We start from the raw sequence: 23,654 nt of genomic DNA, 5'->3' as shown, positions 1-23,654 counted from the left end.
GCAAGGGAAACAAAAGCAAAAATAAACAACTGAGACATCAAAATAAAAAGCTTTTGTACAGCAAAGGAAGTTATCAACAAAATTAAAACGTAGCCTAATGAATGTGAGAAGATATTTGCAAATTATATATCTAACAAGGAGTTAATATCCAAAATACTCAAAGAACTCATACAACTCAACTTTAAACAACAAACAACCCAATTAAAAAATGAGCAGAGCGCCCACATAGACGTTTTTTCCAAAGACAAAATATAGATGGCCCAAAGACTCAAGAAAAGATGCAGGACATCACTATCATCAGAGAAATGCAAGACAAAACTACAGTGAGGTATCACCTCACACCTGTCAGAATGGTTATTATCCAAAAGTGAAAGAGGAGAGTGAAAAAGTTGGCTTAAAACTCAACATTCAAAAAACGAAGATCATGGCATCCAGTCCCATCACCTCATGGCAAATAGATGGGTAAACAATGGAAACAGTGAGAGACTTTATTTTCCTGGGCTCCAAAATCACTGCAGATGGTGACTGCAGCCATGAAATTAAAAGGTGCTTTCTCCTCTGGAAGAAAAGCTATGACCAACCTAGACCAGCGTATTAAAAAGCAGAGACATTACTTTGATGACAAAGGTCCATCCTAGTCAAAGCTATGGTTTTTCCAGTAGTCATGTATGTGAGAGTTGGACTATAAAGAAAGCTGAGGGCCAAATAATTGATGCTTTTGAACTGTGGTGTTGGAGAAGACTCTTGAGAGTCCCTTGGACTGCAAGGAAATCAAACCAGTAAATCCTAAAGGAAATCAGTCCTGAATATTCATCAGAAGGACTGATGCTGAAGCTGACTTCAATATTTTGGCCACCTGATGCAAAGAACCGACTCATTGGAAGAGACCCTGATGCTGGGAAAGATTGAAGGCGAGAGGAGAAGGAGACGACAGAGAATGAGATGGTTGGATGGCATCACCAACTCAATGGACATGAGTTTGAGCAAGCTCTGGGAGTTGGTGATGGACAGGGAAGCCTGGCATGCTGCAGTCCATGGGATCGCGAAGAGTTGGACACGACTGAGCAACTAAACTGAATTATACAAAAGAGCTAGTATTAAGCTTTAAATATGAATTTAAAAAAAGGAGATACAAGAATGAAATGAGACTATTTAACAATCAATTTTTAGAATGCAAATGGTAGATCTCACAGCAAAAATTTTAAAAAAAAAGCATAGGGAGCCACCATCATTCATTCTTGTCTAATATTCCTTACTTTCTATTCTCTAAACACTCAACACCCCTGGATCACTCACTCTACTGTTTGTAAATCTTCATCTTCTCTTCTCTCACATATAATCCTACCATGCCAAGATCATACAATTCCTATATTTCCTTACTTCATAACTTCTGCCTTTTATTCCACAAACCTAATTTTCAAGTTTCTTAAAAAGCACCCTTGCCAGATATTACTGTGGTTCTTCCACTCCTATGGAATTCTATCTAAAAGAATTCCCTACATAATCTTTTTTCCTGTTTGTCCACATCTGAGAGAATAACACAATTTCTAGGCTTCAAAAGAGATGCTCCTTTCACAATACACACAGAAAAGCACAAACACTGTTCTCCTCTTGCCTACTTTGCCGAAGAGGTCCTGGGCCAAATTTTCCTCAGGACGGGTGCTACATGCTTCCTGCATGAGGATCTTCAAGTCCTGCCTCTCGCCTATACCATCATGATCTCTGAAAGAGGGTTCTGGAGGAATAGAAAGAGCCAGGGTCTTCTGGTTGTGGTGTTATCTAACCATGATACTAAACGTTCTTATCACAAGAAAAAAATTGTTAACTATATGCAGTGACAAAGCTTTGCTAAACTTACTGTGATAATCACTTCACAATATATATTAATACATATATCAAATCATTATGTGCTACATCTAGAACTAATACAATGTTATATAGAAATTATATTAAAAAAAAATTAACACTACAAAAATACCTTCTGGTCAGTACCAGAAACAGTAAGAACAGTTCTATATTCTCAGAAAATCTTCATTCTGTGGATCTAACTCTTATTACGTCAAGTCACCTGAATGTGAAGAGTAGACTCAGACACTGTGCAGTAACATAAGGAAATGATAGGAACACTTGCCAGAGGCAAGTCCACGCCTGAATATCTTTTTCCTTTGGAGCTCTTCAAAGCTGCCACATTTCAATTGATTCTTAACTTTTCAATTATTAACACTTAACTTTTGGAAGGGCATTTCTTGCTTCTCTTGGTGTAGTCAATTGCAAAGTTTATCCCTGTAGATCCACCCTGATATACAGAATTGCAGGTATACCAATTTCTAACAGAGACATGCAGGTAAGTTCTTCAGAAAGCCTAGATGATGCAAAATTCACAAGCACTGCCAACTACTATGAGTGCAGCAAGAAAACCCTGAAGATTTAAGAGCAATTTTAAAATCCCAAAATAAGTACATAAAATAGCAACTGATACTATTTTAAAAAACTAGAATGTCTTTTTTAAAATGCCTTTTTTAGAACTCTTATTAAACTAGACCCATTATGAAGAACGTACTCTACAGTTAAAAGTTTTAGAAGTGATACATATTATATCCCAAACTTTGTTTGGCTGTGAAAACTTCTGTAACATCTTTCAACAGGATAATTTCTGACGTGGTTTGACAGATTAGTAAATGTTATTTCAAATTCTGTTCTTCATATTAGCGTAAATAATATTAAATCAATATTTATGCTTAGAATTATAAATAAGTTACAAAAACACCTAATTTGTTATATAAGACATAACTGGATAGACTGTGAGCACATCATATTCTGAAATCCTAGTATGGGAACAGCCTAGCTTGTATTACACAAATCTAATTACATGGAAAGGACATGGTAGCAGAAAACATTTCAAAATGGAATGATCAGGATTCAATCTATTTTAGTGAAGGCACATATGATTATCTACAAGTCTCCTAACTGATAAAGGCTGCTAGTCTTGCCCATCTCTAATCCTTTCTTCTTTAAAATGCTACAGTTGTTTTTCAAAAAGAATTGATGGTAACGTTCCCCTACTTCAAAAGCTTTCCATAGCTTCCAGGGCTTCAAAATCGGAGAATTCAAAATTTTTAATGCTGCAAATCTGGTTTCAGTCTAACTTTCCAAATTCTTCTGCCACATCCACACAACCTGCCCAGCTCTAGCTATACAAGGTAGTCATTATCTGTTTCGTGCTTCTCTGCCTCTGGAATTGTCATTCCCCTTTCTTCTCTCCAATTGTTAAAATTATTTCTCATTTTTCAACACCCAACCCAAATGACTTTTCACATTAGCAATAACATACAAATTCACTTCATTCCACTTAAGAAAAGTCACTACTGTATTTAATTACAGAATAGCAACTTTTCCACCTATGAAGACATGAATACTACTGACTTTGATTAGTTTATTTATAGTGAATATTCTGGAGAAGGCAATGGCACCCCACTCCAGTACTCTTGCCTGGAAAATCCCATGGATGGAGGAGCCTGGTAGGCTGCAGTCCATGGGATTGCGAAGAGTCAGACAGGACTGAGTGACTTTACTTTCACTTTTTACTTTCACGCACTGGAGAAGGAAATGGCAACCCACTCCAGTGCCTGGAGAAGCCCAAGGACAGCAGAGCCTGGTGGGCTGCCATCTATGGGGTCGCACACAAAGTCGGACACGACTGAAGCGACTTAGCAGCAGCAGCAGCAGTGAATATTCTAAAAATCACTCTCTCTCCTTGATTCAGTTCTCAGATTCAATCCCGCTGTTGCTTAATGAATACCAAATACATACGAGACATAGTCTTGATCTAAGTCTGGGCCCAACACCTGTTCTACAGCTAGATGCATATGCAATAGGATGCATATATGCAAGTGGGAGTTTTCCTCATGTTCCAAAATTGTACCTAAGGTCAAAAGCTGAGGATAATTAAATACCCCTTCTTATAGTTTAAAGGAGCCAACAATAACTGGCACCAGCTTCTCCTCTTAGGGCTTACTGAGAGTTCCATTTTCTTTAAACCAACACTGTCATCAATATTCTAACACCTTTCCTTCCATACGTATCTAAAAAGGCTTTAAAAACAAAAGAGGGGTTATTGGACTTTGAGAGGAACATAATGTTTATGAAAGGAGGATATTCTCTCTCCTCTTATAGCAAAAAAGCAGTGTCATAACTAATTGAAAAGGTAAGAATCCAAGTTTGAAGTCATTGGAAAGAAAGGCAGACTGGTATTTCATTCCCTGTTTGGGGGTCTGTATAGGCAAAAGACTGACTTACAACTCTATAATATGCTTAGGGGAAAAGAGAAGCGGGGAGAGAGTGTGTGGAAAGTGTCACACAGGAACGTAGGCAAGACTATCACCCACCTTAAGTTCTTGGGAACCAAGAGGTATGAAAAATATAACCTTTTCCCCAGTGTGCCTGCAGGCCCTAGAACTGGCCATGAGAGGTAGATCTGACTGGGTAAGGTCTTGAGGCAAAAAAAAAAAAAAAAAAAGACACACATATCAGAGACACATGGTATGAATGCCATCAATCAGAAGATGTAACCCAATCTTGCAAGGGATTGCCAATGCCTATGGAAACAGGACAGACTTCAGCTCACTGTCAGCACAGTCAGCACATCTTCATCTAGCCTGTCTACAATGAACCTGAACAGTAGTACTGAACAACCAAGAAGACTCAATACTTGGCACATCATGTAGAATTCTGCCTCCCCTATCACTCCTCCCAGTTTCAACACCAGAGGGAAAAAAACAGCTCAGGAAAGAGAGAAGGCAGAAGTGTGTGACCTAAAGTTCTCAGACCCAGATTAAGGTCTATTCTATCCTGGGAAAAAGTGATAAGAGTACTGGATCAAGCCTGTGACTGATGCTATAATATGAAGAGAACTTAGTCTTAAATGGGGGGCAACCCACTCCAGTACTCTTGCCTGGAAAATCCCATGGACGGAGGAGCCTGGTAGGCTACAGTCCATGGGGTCGCAAAGAGTCAGACACGACTGAGCGACTTCACTGGTCTTAAATAATAGACTGAGACTAGAACATTTAAAAATTACAGAAAAAGTGACAAGACGTGTTAAGGTACTTGATATATCCAGTAGGAAAGGGGATTTTAATACGGCAGAGTTGCAAGGCAGTTAGTTACTAGATAAAAAGCAAAACTGATTTATATTTATATCCCAGCAAATTGAGATCTTCAACAAACTGGTTACACAAAGATGGACAGTCTCTGAAATTAGTTTCCATATATACTGGTATTCCATCTCTTCATTCTTTTGTTGCATGTGTGAAATTTTGGTATGAGCTCTACTATACTATTACTATTTAAGTCTAGAACCAGTTGATCAACAGGCTCACTACTACTTGCAGCTCTGTCTAAAAAATACTAAGTAGATAAGAAGTCATACTTCTACCTCTAGGAAGACAACAAAGTCACAGATAAGAATGGGTAAATAAGCATTTCTAATGATGGAGGATGATGAAAACAGTAATAGGTTTTCCAAGTAGTAAGGGAGGAGACTGATGAGAACACAGCTTATAGAGCAGAAATTTGACACCTCATTGCTTTCAATGTTCACCTTTCAATAATCACACCAAAGAAGAAATCCACAAAGAGGTTTACCTGACAAAGAGGAAAAACCAGAATATTATAAATGGACATTGTTCAAAAGCATGATACAGAGGAAAGAAAAAAAAGATTCTAGAGAAAGAGAGTAAGAGAAAAGCACGTGAAGGCTGAACAGGAAGTGGGACCTGAATTGGGGCTGCACATGGAGGGTGGACAGGCATGGATGGCAGACAGAGCAGAACAACCGCTGGATGCATGAGAGACAATAATGTAGAGTGGCTGTGACACATTACAATATTAATACATACCGAGACTGAATTGCGGGTAATGCTCATAAATCTAACTGCAATTAGTACAGGTTTCTGGATTAGGAGGGACATGAAAAGGAAAGCAGAAGGTTAGAAGGTACATGTCATCGCTCCGTTAAAGAGGTTTAATCTCTCAATGGAATGAATATATCCGTCTTCTGCAGCATCAGCAAAAAAGCATGGCTTGTCTACCTGCTGTGAAAAGTAGATTTATAGTAAAAAGTCTCTTCCTTTCTTCCCTGGATGGGTACTGCTAACTTGGATCTCTCAGAACTGAGTTCTTAAAATTTCATACTTAATTTCACTTTTAAATGGGGTTTCTGTTTTCATTTGCTGGGGAGAAAATTTAGAATGTGTTTTGTGATGAGCTTTATTGAATACCTTTACTGGCTGGAAAAACTGTGTTTATGTTTGTTTTTAGAGAACACCCTTCACTAACTTAATCAACAGACATTTGTTGGGCACTTGTCCTGTGCCAGGCAGTTTAACAGTAAAGGAAGAAACAGAGTTATTTTAATGCTAATCTAAGGATAAACTATGAAGATAGTGGACGTATTGCTGGGCCCCTGCAAAAGCATGGGCTTGATGATGGGGAAGCTTGCTTCTCTTTAGAGATTTACTGGGGATCTGAATGGGTGTTCACTAATACAGTTTTGTTTTACAAGTCAGGGCAAGGGTAGTAAATGGGCAATAATTAAACTTAAATGCAGCAGTAAGTTTCCAGTTACCTAGACCCTATTGATTGTGGATCAGTGTGAAATAGAGTTATTTACAAATAGGTCACTGGTTACAAAAGAAGATATTAAACAGCAAAGTGGCCAAACGGAAGAAATTAATTATCATTTTTGTATGGCTTTTCTTCAAAATCTAGCAAATCTTTATTTGATAATAGCAGATCCATAATGGAATTCTGTAACGTTATGAACCACATTCTTGTAAGTGATTAAGTTGTCTATGTCCCCAAAGTACTGGCAGGACCACCAAAAGTGACATGGTTAAGGATGGGATCAGATGGTAGAAGGAAGTAGAGCCAAAAGTTAGGGTGGGTCAAGTTTTCATAGAAAGAACAGGAGAAGAAAACAGCGCAACTTATTAAACCACCAACATTTTATCCAAATACTTGATTTATAAAATTCTTCACATTTAATTGAATATATTCTGTATATAAAACCAAAAACAGCTAAAAGATCAAACATGAGGCATAACGTCATACCCTGAGATAAGGTGATTTTTTTTTTTCACTTGCTCCATGTGAAAAAGATTTGGAGATAATCTCTCTCCACACATCATAATGTGCCCTGAAAATCCAAGGAAGTCTCCCACTTTCCCCTGTGATTCTATGTCCTGCATCTTACCATTGATCTACGAATCAGTGATAGCCTGGTTTTTGCTTTATTCTCAGCAAATTCCAGGCTACTAATGTCTTTGAGACGAGCCTTATATTTATTCATTTGTTCCACAACAATCAGCTCCACACAGCTGAAACAAAAGGAAAGAGAGAAAACTGTTAAGAGCTGAAGTAAATCAAATACATTTTATCAGTCAGACTACTTTTCAGCTAAGTGTGGTAGAGAGTTGGAGGATAAGAGAAAAATCAACATCCCTTATTTTATGAGTTCAGAGACAGGGTTTATAATGGTGGTTCACAACTTCAGCCGCACTTTAGTATCCACCTGAGGAACAGTTATAAGTCCTGATGCCTAGGTCATACCCCAGACCAATTAAATCAGACTCTCTGGGAATGGGACACATACACCAGGCCTTTCTGGGGGAAAGCTCCTTTTGCAGGAAAGGTTAAGAATCAGCACTCTAGAGGGAAATCAGAGATCCGTGAAAAAAAGGCCAAGGTGAAATACAGGAATAAGACCAAAGAGATACAAAGCCACAAGACTACAGTTAGACTGGATTATAGGAAAACACAAAGTATATATAATTTGGTAAAATGAGATTTTAAAATACATCTGGAAACTATAAACAAACGTAAAGAAAAGCCAAATTTAAAAAATAAGACCTTTCAAAACAAATGATGCTTGTTACATAGAATCTAAAGGTATTTTTCATATTCAGCATAAAAAAGACCAGTGGTGCCTAGCAATCTTATTAAAAACATATGAACCTAAGAAAACATTCACTAGGGGAACGATTAGGTAGTGGTCCAGTGGTCCAGTAGTTAGGACTCTGCACTTCCACTGCAGTGTGGCCATGTTCAATTCCTGGTCAGGGAACTAAGATTCTTGCAAGTTGAATGGGACAGCCAAAATAAAAAAGGAAAAACCATTCACTCTGGTATCTGGATAGAGTGACTACATTGACTCAGAAGTCCGTGGGGTACTGCAGAGGTGATAGTGACTGGCCTTACGTGGTAGTCTTACTGATGTCCTGCACACTTTGCAGTGGGTCAATGGTATCAGGGCAACGGAGAATGCAGGGTGCAAACACAATGGCCAAAGCATTAGCAGACATTCGATTAGTGTCCTCCTGTAGAGCAATCCTAAGGAACAAAAAACCCAAGTGAAACTGGGATAAAAAAGGAAAACTGCAGGGAGATAGACAGAAGAGACGAGAGAAAGGCAAATGACATCAGCTGCATCGTACTGGAAGGATATTCCTACCAGTTGAGACACTGTAGAATTTCCCCAAAGCGGTTCCCTTGCCTTTGGGAAGCACTCTTTCACTCTGTCCCTTCCCTGAAGCAACTGAGGTCAGCAGATAGCTGATCAAGGGAAATTTGTGACTCACTGTCCCAGGTCACCATTACTAGATGAATATGTCTAAAGAATGCAGAGTAGAGACCTTAAGGCATTTTCAGACAGTGATAAAAGATATTTATCCAAAGAGAAAGATGGCTTTCTTTCCCAACATCAACACTCAGGAGAACACAGACTGCCCCTGAAGTCTCTTTAAGTCAGTCGATTTCTGAGCTCCATATGACCCCACCACCTCCTATGAATTAGGCTATGTCAATAAACACACATCTTCTTTAGTTCAAGAGTTAAGACATATAGCTAGGCTATGCAGTGCCACCATAAGACTGAATGATTACATGGCTCATTAGGGTGGGGAAGCACTTGCCACGCAGTCCAACTCCATGGAGAATTTCTGCTCCAAGGAATCATAACCACCTGTTCAAGGCACTGACTTTAAAAAAATATCAGTTTTCCATATGAAGGAACTCTTCATTTATTTAAAACAATCCAAGAGAAAATGTTAAGCATTCCTTTGTTTCTTGAAGTTACCTGACCAGATGAAAGATGAGGCGTTCCAGTGTATTGAGATGAGTTCGGGAGAGCTGGTCAATGACAGAGTATACACCACGGATTGTCTCTTTCCTCTCCTGAAGGCCTGAAAACAGTAAGAGCAGCAATTAAGACTAAATATCTTCTCTTATACACTACATCTTCCTTCTGGACATTCACTGGGTACAGCTGACTTTTAAGAGTTTTAGCCATACCTGTATAGCAGAAGAAAACTCACTAGTTACCACTAATCTCCCTCTGCTTGAGTTCTATACTCACTAAGCAGTCTCCTGGGTTTTAGTTTAGATCCCAGTAATTCTTGATTAAAGCAAGGGGCAAGAGATAGCCCAGTTTTTCATTTTGTGGCAAACCAATTCCCCATGAAACTTAATCAATTACTATCCAAGTTATCTATTGTTGTCATTTAGTCATTAAATTGTGTCCAACTCTTTGCAATCCCATGGACTGTACCATGCCAGCCTTCCCTGTCATTAACTATCTCCTAAAGTTTAATCAAACTCATGTCCATTGAGTTGGTGATGCTATCCAACCATCCCATCCTCTGCCGCCCCCTTCTCCTTTCAACCTAAGCTATAAATAAGTCTTAAGGGAATTTCAGGAGCCATGGCTTGGGGCCTAAATGAATACTTCTAGATAGACCTTCATCAAAATCCTACATATCTGTAGCACTGAAAAATTAAACTAACATGTTAGGTATGGCACAGAATAGACAGCCAACATTACACTGAGTTCTTGCTTAGATTCACAATTTAATTTGTTTATAATCCTAGTCTTTCAACCTCTTTGTGAGAAGCAACTAAGTGACTTGCTCAGAAAGTTTTTAGGACATTGACATTTTAATGAGTCTCTAAAAAAGGCAACATTTGAATAGGTGAGAATTCAGTGGCAGTTTTATATCGACTGTATTGCTTTTGAATCTATATGAACTTAAGCCAACTGAGAGAATGGCTAAACAATCTAATATGAAGATAGCATTTCTTTCCCAAGTGTAGCCCTTCTCTGAACCCAGGAAACCTGTGCTTACCCATAGCTCGAAGAAATTCCTCATAGAGTTCAAAGGTCATGAGTGGATTGGGTAAATCACGAAGCCATTGTTTGAATACACTCGCAATGACATGTATGTTATAGTCATCGAGGTTTACATTCTCAGCATCTATTCAGAGATAAAGAGTTAGATAAGAAAGGAAAAATATGCAGAGGGTCAAATAATACACTTTAGAAACTACCATGACCAAAAGATGCCTTTATCAATATCTTCTGCAATCCAATTCATGCTTCAGAACAGTGTTCCTCTTGCGGTAAAGGTACAGTTTTTGTCTGTTTTTTGAACTGTGTAAAAAAATGTGTAAAATAAAAGGTCACATGTTTTCATGTCAAAGCACTACTAAACTGCTATCGAAGTTTCTAAATGCTTGCTCTCAATTTCTGTACTTCTCTTGCTGTAGCCTGGCCCGGGAACCACACTTTTAGTAGTGACGCTTTAGACGACCAATAGAAGAAAGGCCTAAGAGACATCTACAAGTCAGACTGATTTTAAGTGATTCTTAGAGATAAAAGGACAGTGATAACTGAGCTCATGAAACGTGAAGAAAATCTTTACTATGCTTCACTTAAAAACCCTCTAGGGTTATACATGAGATGACTGGGGTGACATAGGATGAATGGTGCCTATGGGTAGACTTTTGGTTATACAGAGACAACTGTTGCACCTATATGTGATTCAAAAAGATCTATTCCTGGAAATTCTCTGGCGGTCCAGTGGTTAGGACTGTATGCTTTCTGCCGAGGGCCCAGGTTCAATCCCTGCTCGGGAATTAAGATCCCACAAGCTGTGCAGCGCAGCCAAAAAAAGAAAACTATCCCTTTTCAATAATGGTAAAGAGCAGAAGTTGAACATAAAGCCAAAGTCAAAGCTCTGCGTACATTCCAGAACTGAGGCTACAGCTCTACACAGATACATATTCAAATCACTAATTATCAATTTAAATAACTATGTCATCAATGTAGGAAGGCAAGAATATACACCAGAAAGAACATCATCTGGAGTCAGAGTAAACAGAGACTAAGAGGCAACAGTTTAGATCATGGGTTAAATGCCAGCTTTGTCACTTATTGGTGCTAAGTCATTGGGCAAGATCCTCGATAAGCCTCAGTTTCGTCATCTGTAAACAGGCATAATAACCACTGTCTGTGAACATCAGTACAAAGATTTGTTGTGAAGATTAACAGAAAAACATCAGCACATTGCCCTGCATCTTATCAATAATAGCTCATTATTTAATTTTCCTGAACCTAAGTTTTCTTCTTTGTAAATTAATGATACGATCTTACCAGACTGCTAAAAAGATTAAGCGAGATCTGTCTGAAATATCTAATAATGCCTTGTACAAATGATATTCAATGTATGTTTGCTGAATGGACCATATAAAAGAAAGCTACAAATGATTTTTAAGAAAAAGCACCACAGCAAAGACTGTATTCTTCTGGCTTCAAGCAAAGGATCAACATGTAATAAAAACTAACAGCATAAGATGACCTACTTAAATAAGAGTATTTGGTCTTGATTTAGAGGGCACTCTCTTACCTGTATCTAGACCTTGTCGAAGCTCCTTGATTTTATTAGTTGAACCAGACTTCCGGTAAATACCTTCTGTGTACAGTCCATGCATTTCAATGTAGTTTATGAGCTTTTCCACCACCAGAGGAACAGTTCGGTCTTCACTGGTCAAACGGGACAATTCAACCCCAAACTGTCGAGAGGACAGCTCTGGATCATACTACATGGAAGATAATTTTTGATTCCAAATACATTCAAACACCTTTAAACATATTTATCCAATTCTTTAAAAAGTAACAATTTTTTCTTTTCCTCAAGTTTTAAAAGCACAGTTACGAGAGCTGGGAGGAAAAGGAATTCGAAGAGTTGGGAGGAAAGGGAATTCTTGTTAATGCTGAGAATATAAAGACGTGAGAAGTTCGTTTCAATCCTCTTCCACTTGGAATCTCCCCCCCACCTCACTGCATTCCCCCCTCCCCACCCCCACCCACCAAATAATGGGGAAGAAAGCAGGCAGTGGCTACAGGTTACTGCTTTCCTTTCCTTAAAAAAATCTCTTCATGTAAAGATGGGCTGTGGGCAAAGGAGAAAGGGGAGAGACTTTGCATACTAAACATTTACCATGTACCACTAGAAAATCTATTGATTTGATATGAATTAGAGTTGTCACTAATTTCTGAAGCATAAGGATGCTCTGGTGTTTATGTAAACTTTAGAAGAGTTAAACTGATGTCACAGCTAAAGGCAGAGGCACACAGACTGGCCCAAGATTAGTGACCCCTTTTATTTAATTCAATCGTGTATTCTGATATTGTATTTCACTATTATTTTATGTGATTGGGAAAAAATGGCTTCTCCTTAAGATTATTTGAAGTACTTCAAATAAAAGAAGAATGCCAGCTATTATCTCTGAGACTGAAAACGTTTTATGTAAATTTCCTTTTTGTCCTTTCCTTCTCCCGCCCCATGCTCCTTGCCTAGCCCAACACTGTATACCCCAGTCTCTCCTTCAACCTGCACGCAGTCAGTGCTGAGTTCTTTTAGTCAATCAGTACACTCTTTCTTTTCATACAACTCCAATTTTTCTTTCTTTGACACTGTGAGATTGCAAAATAATATGCTTTTCTGTTAGCTTCTTAGCCTCTTGACCTGTGCAGCTTATGAATTCAGAAAACACCTTAAAGGGAAAACCTCTGGGTTTTAGGCTCACTTCTCTATATGTTTGGATCATGGTCCTTCAAGTCTTGTCAATCCCAAACTCCAACTTTTGTCTCTATAAGATTTCTAAAAGCTTTTCTCACTTTTCTGACTTTTAAGTGTGGCCCTCTGCCCAGAATCTTGACTTTTTGTCCTAAAACAAAAACTGACAAATTCCCACTCAGAGGAAAACATCTCACACATATAGATTCACCAATTTGTAATTCTTTTCTCTGTAGGATCTAGGCCCCTAAATTCCAATTTTCCTGGGCAGACTTTTTTCAGTTGTTCTCAGCACAAGTATTAGTCTACCACAAGCTACTCCATCTTAGCCAGCAGATGTCTTACCTTCATTGTATATTTTAAGCCCTGAGTCAAATTTCTCTTTGTACTTTGCCATGATTTGTCTACTAATTTGGAACAGATGAAAACTATATACATGGGCTGCAAACATGCACACATATTTTATTATAGTTCAGATCTGCATAGTATTGTTAAAATTGTATGTGACAAATAAGCAAATGTGATTACATGTCAATAAAAGCCTGAAATATTTCCAAAATGGTTGCTTTGTTGAAGCATAAAATTATCAGAGTACATGTTCAGTATCGAATCCAAGAAGAAGTTTGTAAACACACCAACTATGCTGATGAATTTTAGTGTGTATGTTAAAATCTTTAACTGTAGCATACCACTTCCAAGAAAATTTATAGGAACACTTATGAGTGTTTACAGTAGAAAACCTTAGAACTTCCCTGGCAGTCCAGTGGTTAAAACTGAACCCTTCCAATGCAGGAGAGTGGGTTCAGTCCCTGGTCAGGGAACTAAGATCCCACATATCGCATAACATGGCCAAAAAATTTTTTTTAAAAAAGAAAAAAAAAAAGGCAGGAAACCTTTAAAAAGAGTGCTTTAATACGTTGCCGGTTGTGAAACCAGGTTAGCAGCTCCCATGTAGTAAAGGTAAATACAGTTCTGGGAAAATCGATTTAGTTATATATACACACATACCTCTATATGTGTAAGCAGGATTATGATATAAAACTTATTTCTTACAGTAATTTGTGGCCAAAAAGTTTGAAAACCACTACTCTATAAGATCATCAAAGAGGCTTTGATTTCTTTCCACAAGGCACAAAAGACCTTTTTTGTCCTTTCCTTCTCCTGCACCATTCTCCAACAGACCTGTTATTTATTACTCACAGGTAATAACTTCTTACCTTTTTAGAACATTTGGCTGTGGTTTTCAGACAGCACTTCTTATGACAAGCATACTTGCACACTGAAAAACAAGTTAAAAATGTAACATTTTCAGAAGTCTATATATTAGTGGCAAAACTTAACAAGTTTACTGGTTTATTTTGAACATACATTTTTTTTCTTTAAATCTGAGACTCATATAGCATCATATACTTTGTATTATAATAGAATAAAAAATGGTCTTAACTCATTCAATTCAGAAAAATGAAGCTGAAAAACATACCTAAAAATCCTAGCCACTGTCTGGGAAAAAGCTTTTTATTCTTTCAAGATTGCTTGCCACCCCTCCTTGTCCCCACCATATCCCAGCAAAAAATTTATCTATCTTCCTGGTTTGATTCACAAACCAATGCTCATGTTCCCCTCTTATACTTGCTCTATGATCTGATAAAATGCAAGAAATACCTATTAAGAATCATTCCAGTGGATAAGGAAAGCATTAATATCAAAGACCTATACTAAAATAAAAACAAATCAGCTAACATATTAGGCTATAAGAAAGGCCTTATTTATTCTCTCAGAAGGTCTAAAACAGAGCTCTGAGGAACCAGAACATAAAGAACATCAGTAGTGGTTGAGAAGATGAGATGAAAGGTTCAGAGCAGAAATCAGTTCTCAGACCAGGAGATAACAGGGTGGCTAGGCAGCAGTAAGGCACACTGAGAAGAGATACTGAGAAGATACTTGGCCTGTGTTATTTTGGTATATCAGCTCTGGCTCTTGCAAATCAACACCTGAATATTCTTCTTGAGCTCCTAAAGCATGGTTTGAGGGATTTTCAAAGCCAAGATCAAGTAGGGGAGGCCATACAACTGTAGTGGTAAAATTACCAGCATAACCACATAAAAAGTTAATTCTATTAAGAAATCAAAGCAAGCCCATCCAAGTCATAAATGAAGAAGCAGATTCTTTCTATTTTCCAGTTTCAGATCACAGAGAAAATTATACGAAACCTACAGGAATCAGGCTAACATTAAACATTCAAGTACATGGCAAACTACACCCTATTTAACTCTCATAGTATTTTTTTAAAAGGAAAATTGTAGCATTGAACAAATGAACATATCTAGCAATATCCAAGTGCTGATTTTGCTATGATGAATATGATTTTCATCCTTACTGTCATCCTGGACCCAGCCCTTTCATTCGATTCTGGCCCACTAGTAAACAAAGCTTCACAGAATTATTGAAAGCACCGAGCAGATGTATATGGAATGACAGGCATGAAAGGTAAAGATTCTCTGTAAGCCAAAACCAAGTGGGCCCTCAAAAAAACCTCCACTCACATTCTAGGATTTAAAGGTTCTGATGAAAGGATTATAGTAAAATAAAGTATCTTTTTAGTTATAATCTAAGAATTTGTTCAATAATTCACCCATCCACCTATATAGGTCCAACTACCCAGTAAATATTTACTAAAACTTATAATGTGCCAAAACTGTTCTAGGCCCTGGAGATACAGGAGAGACTTCTGTATGAGAAAGTTTCTTGATCTTATACAGAACACATTCTAGTGACACAGTGAAACAAGGAAATAAATACTTAGTATCATTTTGGGTGGTGTTAAGTAGGTCTCCTGCATTACAGAGGGATTCTTTACCATCGCAGCCACCAGGGAAGCCCCAAGTATAAAGACTAGAAAAGCTGAGGAGAGGGATGGAGAACTGGTGGACAGAGCAGCATTTTAGACAGGAGAGTGAAGAAAAAGCTCTCTAATATACTAGTGGAAACATGAAATAACTGAAGTAGTAAGTCATACTAACATCTAGGAGAAGAACATTTCAGACAGTGAGCTGCAAATACAGTGACCAAAGAACATCAAAATATCTTATTTGCTACAAAGAGCAGGTAAAAAGGAGTATAATGAGAGATGAGTTTAAAGAATTAGGGAGAATGAATTATTCCTTAATGTTAAGTTCATGGAAAAGGAAATATCAAGTGGTTAAAAACATTCCTCAAAGATCTCTCATACTTACATTTGCAAACAGAGGCTCGATCCATGATCCATATCAAAGAAGAACAGTATTCACAGTAGGTAGGGATGCTATACTGGGTGGCCTTAAAGATGTGACCATTGTGCTCTTCTACCTGAATGAAAAAATACAGCTATTTATGTCAAAGCCAACACAGTAAATGCTGCCCTAACATGTCAGGCAACAGGAAATCCTTCAATTCCTTGTTGTCTTCATTGGGCACTTATTCCAGGAGGAGAATTATGATCTTCTGAGAAATAAAATAAAGGTAAACTATATGACCCCTGCTTTCAAAAAGCTAACAATCTAGTAGAGCAACAAGACCAACTTATACGAAAATCAGAAAACAATGCTATACACATATAAGAGCTGTCTTACACAACTCTGAATCAGCATGTTAAATTAAAAGCAGTGGTTTTTAAAATTTTAACCTCAAGAACCTTTCACACTTTTCTGTTTATTTATCACAAATTCCTCTTCAGGAAAGAGCCAGTACATGCTAGTATGAACAAGTTGATATACCCACTGAATAAATTCCTAGATGCACAACTGCTGGGTCAAAGTTTTTTTGGTTTTGTTTTTAATATTTTTAAGGCTTTTAATATACCATCATTAAAGTACCTTCTCCAAGAAAGTTATGTAAATAAAACCCCCTATTTGCAGTATTGGAAAAATATCTATATATTTATTTATCTTTCCAGGAAACTAATTTATTTTTAGTTTTGCTCATAGATGGACAAAGTAGAAAATCACTGTTGTTTATTTTAATTTGAATGCTCTTAAGTATAAATATTTATTTATATATTTATTAATATTTCCTTCTATTATCTGCACTTATCACAGGCCCTGAAATATAACAGCTGTTGAATTAGTGAATTGTCTTTTTTTAAAAACGTCATACGCTTTTACTCATTTCTATCTTCAGGTATTGTTCTCTCCCATATAGACATGAAAAAGACTACTCTTATAAGGCTTAAAATGCATAAAAGGCCTAAACACTACCTGTTAATAACAGGCACCTTCCTACCATTCCTCCGCCTTGCCTACCCTTTCCTTCATATACAATCTCAAAAATTCTCAGTGGTAGGTGGCATTACTCCTGTCTTATATAATATATACTCCTATTATATACATGAGGACATTGAGTCTCAAAAGGATTAAGTTGTCTAAGGTTTCTCAATTGGAAAACCCTCCATTGGTGAATAAGAATAAGCCAGGCTAAAGGGTTTAGATACCCTACTTTCAGGATTCAGATCTTAAGAAGTAAGATCATGCTAAAAATAGAATCAGATCATGCTTCTAAAACACAAAGTGGAAAAGTGACAAGCAATGATCTAAAGAACCTCAAAATTTGGTTTACAAGTGATACGGAATGATTTATAATCCTGATTTATTAATAAGTTTAAAGTTAACAAAAACTATTCTAGGATTAGAATTGCCACTGGCAGGGGTGAATCCTAAAGCTTAACATTTTCAGGGGAAAGCGAAGAAGATAGGAGGAGGAAGGGAAACCACCAGAGAAGAAGGAAGAGAAGATGGTGGCAGCAAACGCAGCTGAAGCAGAGGGAATGGGGGAGGAGTGGGAGGAAATGAAGCTTAGAGAAGTCACGATCAAGAGGATGTCAAGTCTTACAGACAGTAAGAACTCTGGGTTTTATTCTGAGTAACACTGTAAGTTACTTGTGAGATCTGAGTAGAGGAGGAACGTGATCTGATTTCTGTTTTTAAATGGTCATTATGGCTATTATTTAAAAAACTGTAAGGGGAGAAGAATATAAGAAGGCAGACCAATCAGAACACATCACACAGTGTATTGGACTTCCCTGTCGCTCAGATGGTAAAGAATCTGCCTGCAATGCAGGAGACCTGGGTTCTATCCCCTGGAATGGAAAGATCCCCTGGAGAAGGGAATGACAATCCATTTCAGTATTCTTGCCTGGAGAATTCCATGGACAGAAGAGCCTGGCAGGTTACAGTCCACGGGATTGCAAAGACTTGGACACGACTGAGCAACTAACATTTTCACTTTCACAAAGTGTTATTAGACTATTGTAATAGCAGTAGAGGCAATGTGAAATGGTCAGATATTAGCTATATTCTGAAGGCAGAGTACCTACCAGAGTTCTACCTTCTTTTCTAGCTCCCCTATAAACACGCAATACTCGAACCTGTTAGAGCTACTGGCTCAACATGCCAGGTTTTTCATTCACATGTCTTTGAACATACTCTTTCCCTTTGGCTAGACACGGCCTGTCTAAACTACTACTTGCGTGTTAAGAACCTGCAAAAATATCTTTTCTTCTGTAAAGTATTCCCTCATTCTCTTTGTATTTCAACAGCACTTTGTACTATTTCTATCATAATATTTATCACATCTGAAACTAGTAATTTTTTAAATGCCTGCCTTCACAAGCAGATTCTGCGCTCCTCTGGGGCTTAACACATCCTTCTAATTACAGAGATTATGGTAAAAGTATGTAATAGAGATAATACAAAAGATAAGAACATGAACAATGATAAAATATACTCAAATGCCTTTGGGAATGTCTTTTGAATTAGAAGGACTTATCTTTGTAAAATCCTAAATAGTCCTCATATTCTTTACAACAGAGAGAGAGCTCCTAAAAAAGTGCCTTCCCAGTCCCTACTTCTGCAAAAGGGTCATATTTGTTTGTAACTTTCATGAGTAAACATTTCAGTTTTCTGCCATTTTAGGAAGCCATCATTAATAACAAGCCAAGTCAAGGAATTCAAGACATATTTGTCATTCTAAATTTTTGTAAAGGCATAAACGATTACCCCCTAGACATCTGATAAACTTATTCCTTAAATATACCCAGAGAAATATTGTATGATACACTTCAGACTGCTAGTCTAAAAATTACTTTATAACACAGGGCAAAAAAAGACAGATTACAACTTACTAAATCAGATTCTTTTTTCCTTCTTTTCTTTCTCTCTGTTTTTGGCACCTGGTGGGAAAGAAATACAGACACTGTGATGTAATAAAAACTAATATACTTTCTTACTTCTTTCCTAAAACCTAATTCAAGGAAAAATTTACGGGTCCTTACATGAAAGTCACGAGATGATACAATGAAATGATGAAAACCACTGTTTTCCAAAATGAAATTCATGTACTGACCTCTAGCAAAGCTGAGGGTATAATCTTACAGCAACAGCATTCTTAACAACATTATATTTTAATTCAGTGAAAAATGTATTAATTGAAGAAGGCTTAGATAATACAGTCTGATCAGCTTGTAAGAGAGAATGGAGTTTGCTGGATCTGAAGTAGTGCAAAGCTGACATGTTCACTGCAGTGCTTTTCTCAAATACTAGATGTCTTAGACTCTTTAGAAGAATTCATAATTGAATTCTTTTAGAAATCAAAATATATTTTACCTTTGTGGGTATATATTCCAAAGTCTTGAATTCATTCATATATTCATCTAAAAACACTTTAAAAGTGTTAACCCAAACTCTGACTGGAGACTCACTCCAATCTCGCTGCTCAAGCCTCATGGTCTTTTCCAAAATCTGTTCAAATAGTGCGTAGAGGTCTTTATATCGTATGCTTTTCCCATCATCTACCTATTAAACAATAAGAAAAATAAGGTTTTAAGAAGAAATTCTTTATATAGAGAAGACTGATTAAATTTTCATTGGGTAGTATTTTGAATAAAAATTACGCTTTCTAATGGGCATGCCCATGAGGTCATGTGGTATTTGTAAACTCCCACTCTGCTTTGGAATGTTTGCAGAATAAAACCTGCTACATTTAAAAAAAATACCTAATAGCTTGAACAATGTAATAATTGGAGAAAGTCCTGGGAATTTCTCCCATAAACCTGCCTTTTTAACTGTATTTGCAAGTTTAGTCGCTCAGTTGTGTCTGACTCTTTGTGACCCTATGGACTATAGCCTACCAGGCTTCTCAGTCCACGGGATTTTCCAGGCAAGAGTACCGGAGTGGGTTGCCACTTCCTTTTCCAGAGGATCTTCCTGACCCAGGAACTGAACCCAGGTCTCCCACATTGTAGGCTGACACTTTACCATCTGAGCCACCAGGTATGAAGGTTATTTGCATACCTCTTAATTACCTATCTCTCCAGAAATGAATCTTATTTAGATAATTCTGCCTTAAAAGTGAATACCTGAATTCTTGCCTAGTGAAACATTAAGTAAATTTTACTAACTTTACTTTTTCATTTTTCCAAGGAAGAATGACATGCCTAAAAAAACACTATATTTCTTGCAACGGGATCTACATGGAATTCCTTTTATTTTTTTTTAATTGTTTTTATTTATTTTTTTTATTTTTTTTAAATTTTAAATCTTTAATTCTTACATGCTTTCCCAAACATGAACCCCCCTCCCACCTCCCTCCCCATAACATCTCTCTGGGTCATCCCCATGCACCAGCTCCAAGCATGCTGTATGGAATTCCTTTTAAATTTAAATGAGGTGTAGACTCTCCATGAAAAAGAAAAAATAGCATTTCAGTGACCAAAACATGTTATATATATTTAAAATTTATTTCTCTTTCACTTTCTCAGAATTAGAGGTTGACTCTCTTTGATCCAAGATTATAAAACCACTATCAAGCTCCAGTTTATAATGTTGGTCCTTCCTATGTGATTCAAAGTGCACTGATCCCTAATCTAGAAAATATAGGTGTGAAGCAGGATAAGTAGTTGGCAGGATTGGAAAAATATGGCCAATATTGTCCCTATCCAAACCTAGTCATTTGCCATAGTCTAATTACTACTTTATTATGGTCATGAAATTACTGCTCTCTAAGACTGTCTGGTTTCTATTTGCAAAAGGCCGAAACCCCATATACTGAGTGGAAGATACACAGGAAAGTATTCTCACTTTTCACATAAAATTATAGGTTGAACAAAGAAAAATCAATTAAATACAAATTATTTTTCATAGAATATGACAATTCAAGAAATACTAATATCCTATAGATCAAAAGTATACTTTAGCACCAGGAATAAATTTTCTAAAACATGAACACCATATGAAAGTATAAAAGTGAAAGTGAAGTCGCTCAGTCATGTCTGAGACTCTTTGTGACCCCATGGACTGTAGCCCACCAGGCTCCTCCATCCACGGGACTTTCTAGACAAGAATACTGGAGTGGGTTTGTCATTTCAAGGTAAAGTAAAAGTGAAAAAAACTCACACACAGAGATTATTAAACATAAACGTTCCTAATTCCATGGGATAAAAAAGTATAATAATTCCAACATAAATGAGAATTAGAAGCTGGAGCCAGAGCTAAAAGGATCACAGGAGGTCAAAAATAGAGCGCCACTAAGTGAAAAATAATCATAGCTAGAGTATTTGAATTTAATATCCTGCTGCTGCTGCTAAGTCACTTCAGTCGTGTCCAACTCTGTGCGACCCCACAGACGGCAGCCCACCAGGCTCCCCCGTCCCTGGGATTCTCCAGGCAAGAACACTGGAGTGGGTTGCCATTTCCTTCTCTTCAATATCCTAAGAAGATGAAAATATACCCCTAAGAGGGGGAAAAAGGCTACTCAAGGAAATTAAAGGGTGTTATTAATCAGAGGTCAATCAGTATGCTTTTCCATATCTATCCCTAAAACTAAAGAAGACACTGGAGAAATCTCTAATTGAACATAGCCCTGTATTATTTTTATGGTGTTGTCAAATTTTTCATATGGTGAACTTCTGAATATCTCTTGACACAGTCCAACTTACCGCCAACGCAGACGAATAAAAGCTGAAGATATTCTGCCGAAATTCTTTCAGGGCTTTCTTGAATACAACATCCACTAGTGTGTCTTTCTTGCTGTCTTCATTATCTAGGTCATTCATCTGGGGACCACAGAAAGAGTTTTTGTACACAATCAACTAAATTGAAAAGAAATGAATGCCACACTGGACACATATTGTTTCTTCAACAATGACCATCCTGAAAGGGCAAATTATCATGGGACCCAGATAAAAACATGACTAGACAGCCAAAGTTTTATTACTATGAGATAATTTCCAAGGTCTCTTCTAATACTGTATAATTCAATCATTTTGCTACCAGAAAACAGCTCAGAGAGTATATAATGACAAACCTCACCCTAACATATGGAATGCAATGTGACAGTAACAGTAAAAGTGAAGTCAAAAGGAAAGCCTAAAACCTTAAATTCCATCTACCCAGTCTGACTCATGCGTATTCTATGATTTGCACATTTCTGATAAAGAAACAGACCCTCTAACTTACTGAAGCATATGTACTTTAGGAGGCATATCCTGATATACAAACATTCCACAGTCAAAGCTGCTTAGGGGCCTGAATACCTTTTTCAGAAGAAATTCATCCATGCTTTTTAAATCACTGGCACTTGCTATAATCTGGACAGAGTCATTTTGCCAGTGCATAGACTCCAAAGCCACACTGCTGATCTTCACACTTCGCTTGCGCCTTGCCTTTGGAGAAGGCTCTTTGTTCTCTTTGAATTCCTTTCGACAACTCCCAGGCAATTCTGGACTTAAAGGAGGTGTTGGGTGATTATGAGATAATTCTGTAAACCAAGATAGAGTATCCAAACAAAAATATTTTAGTAAAAATACTGAAACCTCCACACCTTCTTTTCAAGTTCCTTTACTAAGTCACTAAAGGAAATAAGTAAATATCTGAAAAGTAACATTAATGTTTGGGGTCAGAAAGGCAATAAATCCAGATTGTACGTTTGTACTGATATTTATTTAAGAATTATCATTTTCCAATGGGAAATGCTATCAGGTGTCCCAAAGAAATGAGGTCTGACACTGAAAACCTGGATGGAAGTGTTGTATACAACTGAAGCCTGGATTCCAAAGATCTCAGTCCCAAAGAAAAGAAGCATACACAATCACACTAGGATGTTCAATGTTGACTGCTAACCCAGTCAGAGCTTTACTACATCTGTCTGAAAGAACAACCAGCTTATACAAACCCAATAAATCAGTGAAGCTTGATAATTAGTATTATTTCTTTACTAGGGTCTAAAGCCATAAATGTTTCAGTGACAATATCTGGTGTTAGCCTGGCAACCTCTATTTAGGGAGCAAGGTAACCCAATTGGTTCACTTCTGCTTAGGTCTCTTTACTATTTAGGATTTTCTTTCATATGCATACTTCCCTCAAAACTGTATTAATTTCTCAGACTGAACCAGTTTTGTATATAATATTGGAAAACACAACAAAATTTTTCTGCATTGTTTATACCAGAGAAATTTGGTTCCATGTAGTCCACTGGAATCTAGAACTACACTGGATTTGCCAATGCCTACCTGGGGCTTGATGAGAATGTTGGTCCCATTTCACATACCTGTTTTTCTCACACATATTTACCTTATCTTCTGGCCAATGGTATATCCTCATTCCATCTAAAAGCTTAATTCTGATAATAAAGGGAAACAAGTAGCCTTCTATATGCTAAATGCCACAACAGGCAGGAAATGAGACAAACTAAATTTCAGATATGGCACCAGAATAA

General features: G+C 37.3%; 1 protein-coding gene across 7 annotated transcripts in view; it reads right to left on the bottom strand.

Annotated features, from left to right (window-relative positions):
* Nucleotides 1-23,654, bottom strand: part of MYO9A (myosin IXA) — a 241,476-nt gene that overhangs the window by 23,378 nt on the left and 194,444 nt on the right. For 5 of the 7 annotated variants that reach the window (XM_018053556.1, XM_018053557.1, XM_018053561.1 and 2 more), the window contains 12 exons: nt 22,474-22,697; nt 21,877-21,993; nt 19,547-19,735; nt 19,066-19,113; nt 16,145-16,256; nt 14,129-14,190; nt 11,739-11,931; nt 10,179-10,307; nt 9,134-9,239; nt 8,257-8,388; nt 7,253-7,376; nt 5,898-5,951 (listed from right to left, as the gene is read on the bottom strand). In XM_018053556.1, the coding sequence (XP_017909045.1) occupies nt 5,898-5,951; nt 7,253-7,376; nt 8,257-8,388; nt 9,134-9,239; nt 10,179-10,307; nt 11,739-11,931; nt 14,129-14,190; nt 16,145-16,256; nt 19,066-19,113; nt 19,547-19,735; nt 21,877-21,993; nt 22,474-22,697 (1,490 nt within the window). The remainder of the gene's footprint in view (nt 1-5,897; nt 5,952-7,252; nt 7,377-8,256; nt 8,389-9,133; nt 9,240-10,178; nt 10,308-11,738; nt 11,932-14,128; nt 14,191-16,144; nt 16,257-19,065; nt 19,114-19,546; nt 19,736-21,876; nt 21,994-22,473; nt 22,698-23,654) is intronic. The other 2 variants (XM_018053558.1, XM_018053562.1) reach the window with 1 other exon arrangement.

This window comes from Capra hircus, chromosome 10 (genome assembly GCF_001704415.2).
Source record: "Capra hircus breed San Clemente chromosome 10, ASM170441v1, whole genome shotgun sequence".
Taxonomy (NCBI): Eukaryota; Metazoa; Chordata; class Mammalia; order Artiodactyla; family Bovidae; genus Capra; species Capra hircus.
Note: the sequence above shows the minus strand (reverse complement) of the source record. Positions and strands in the feature narration are given on the sequence as shown.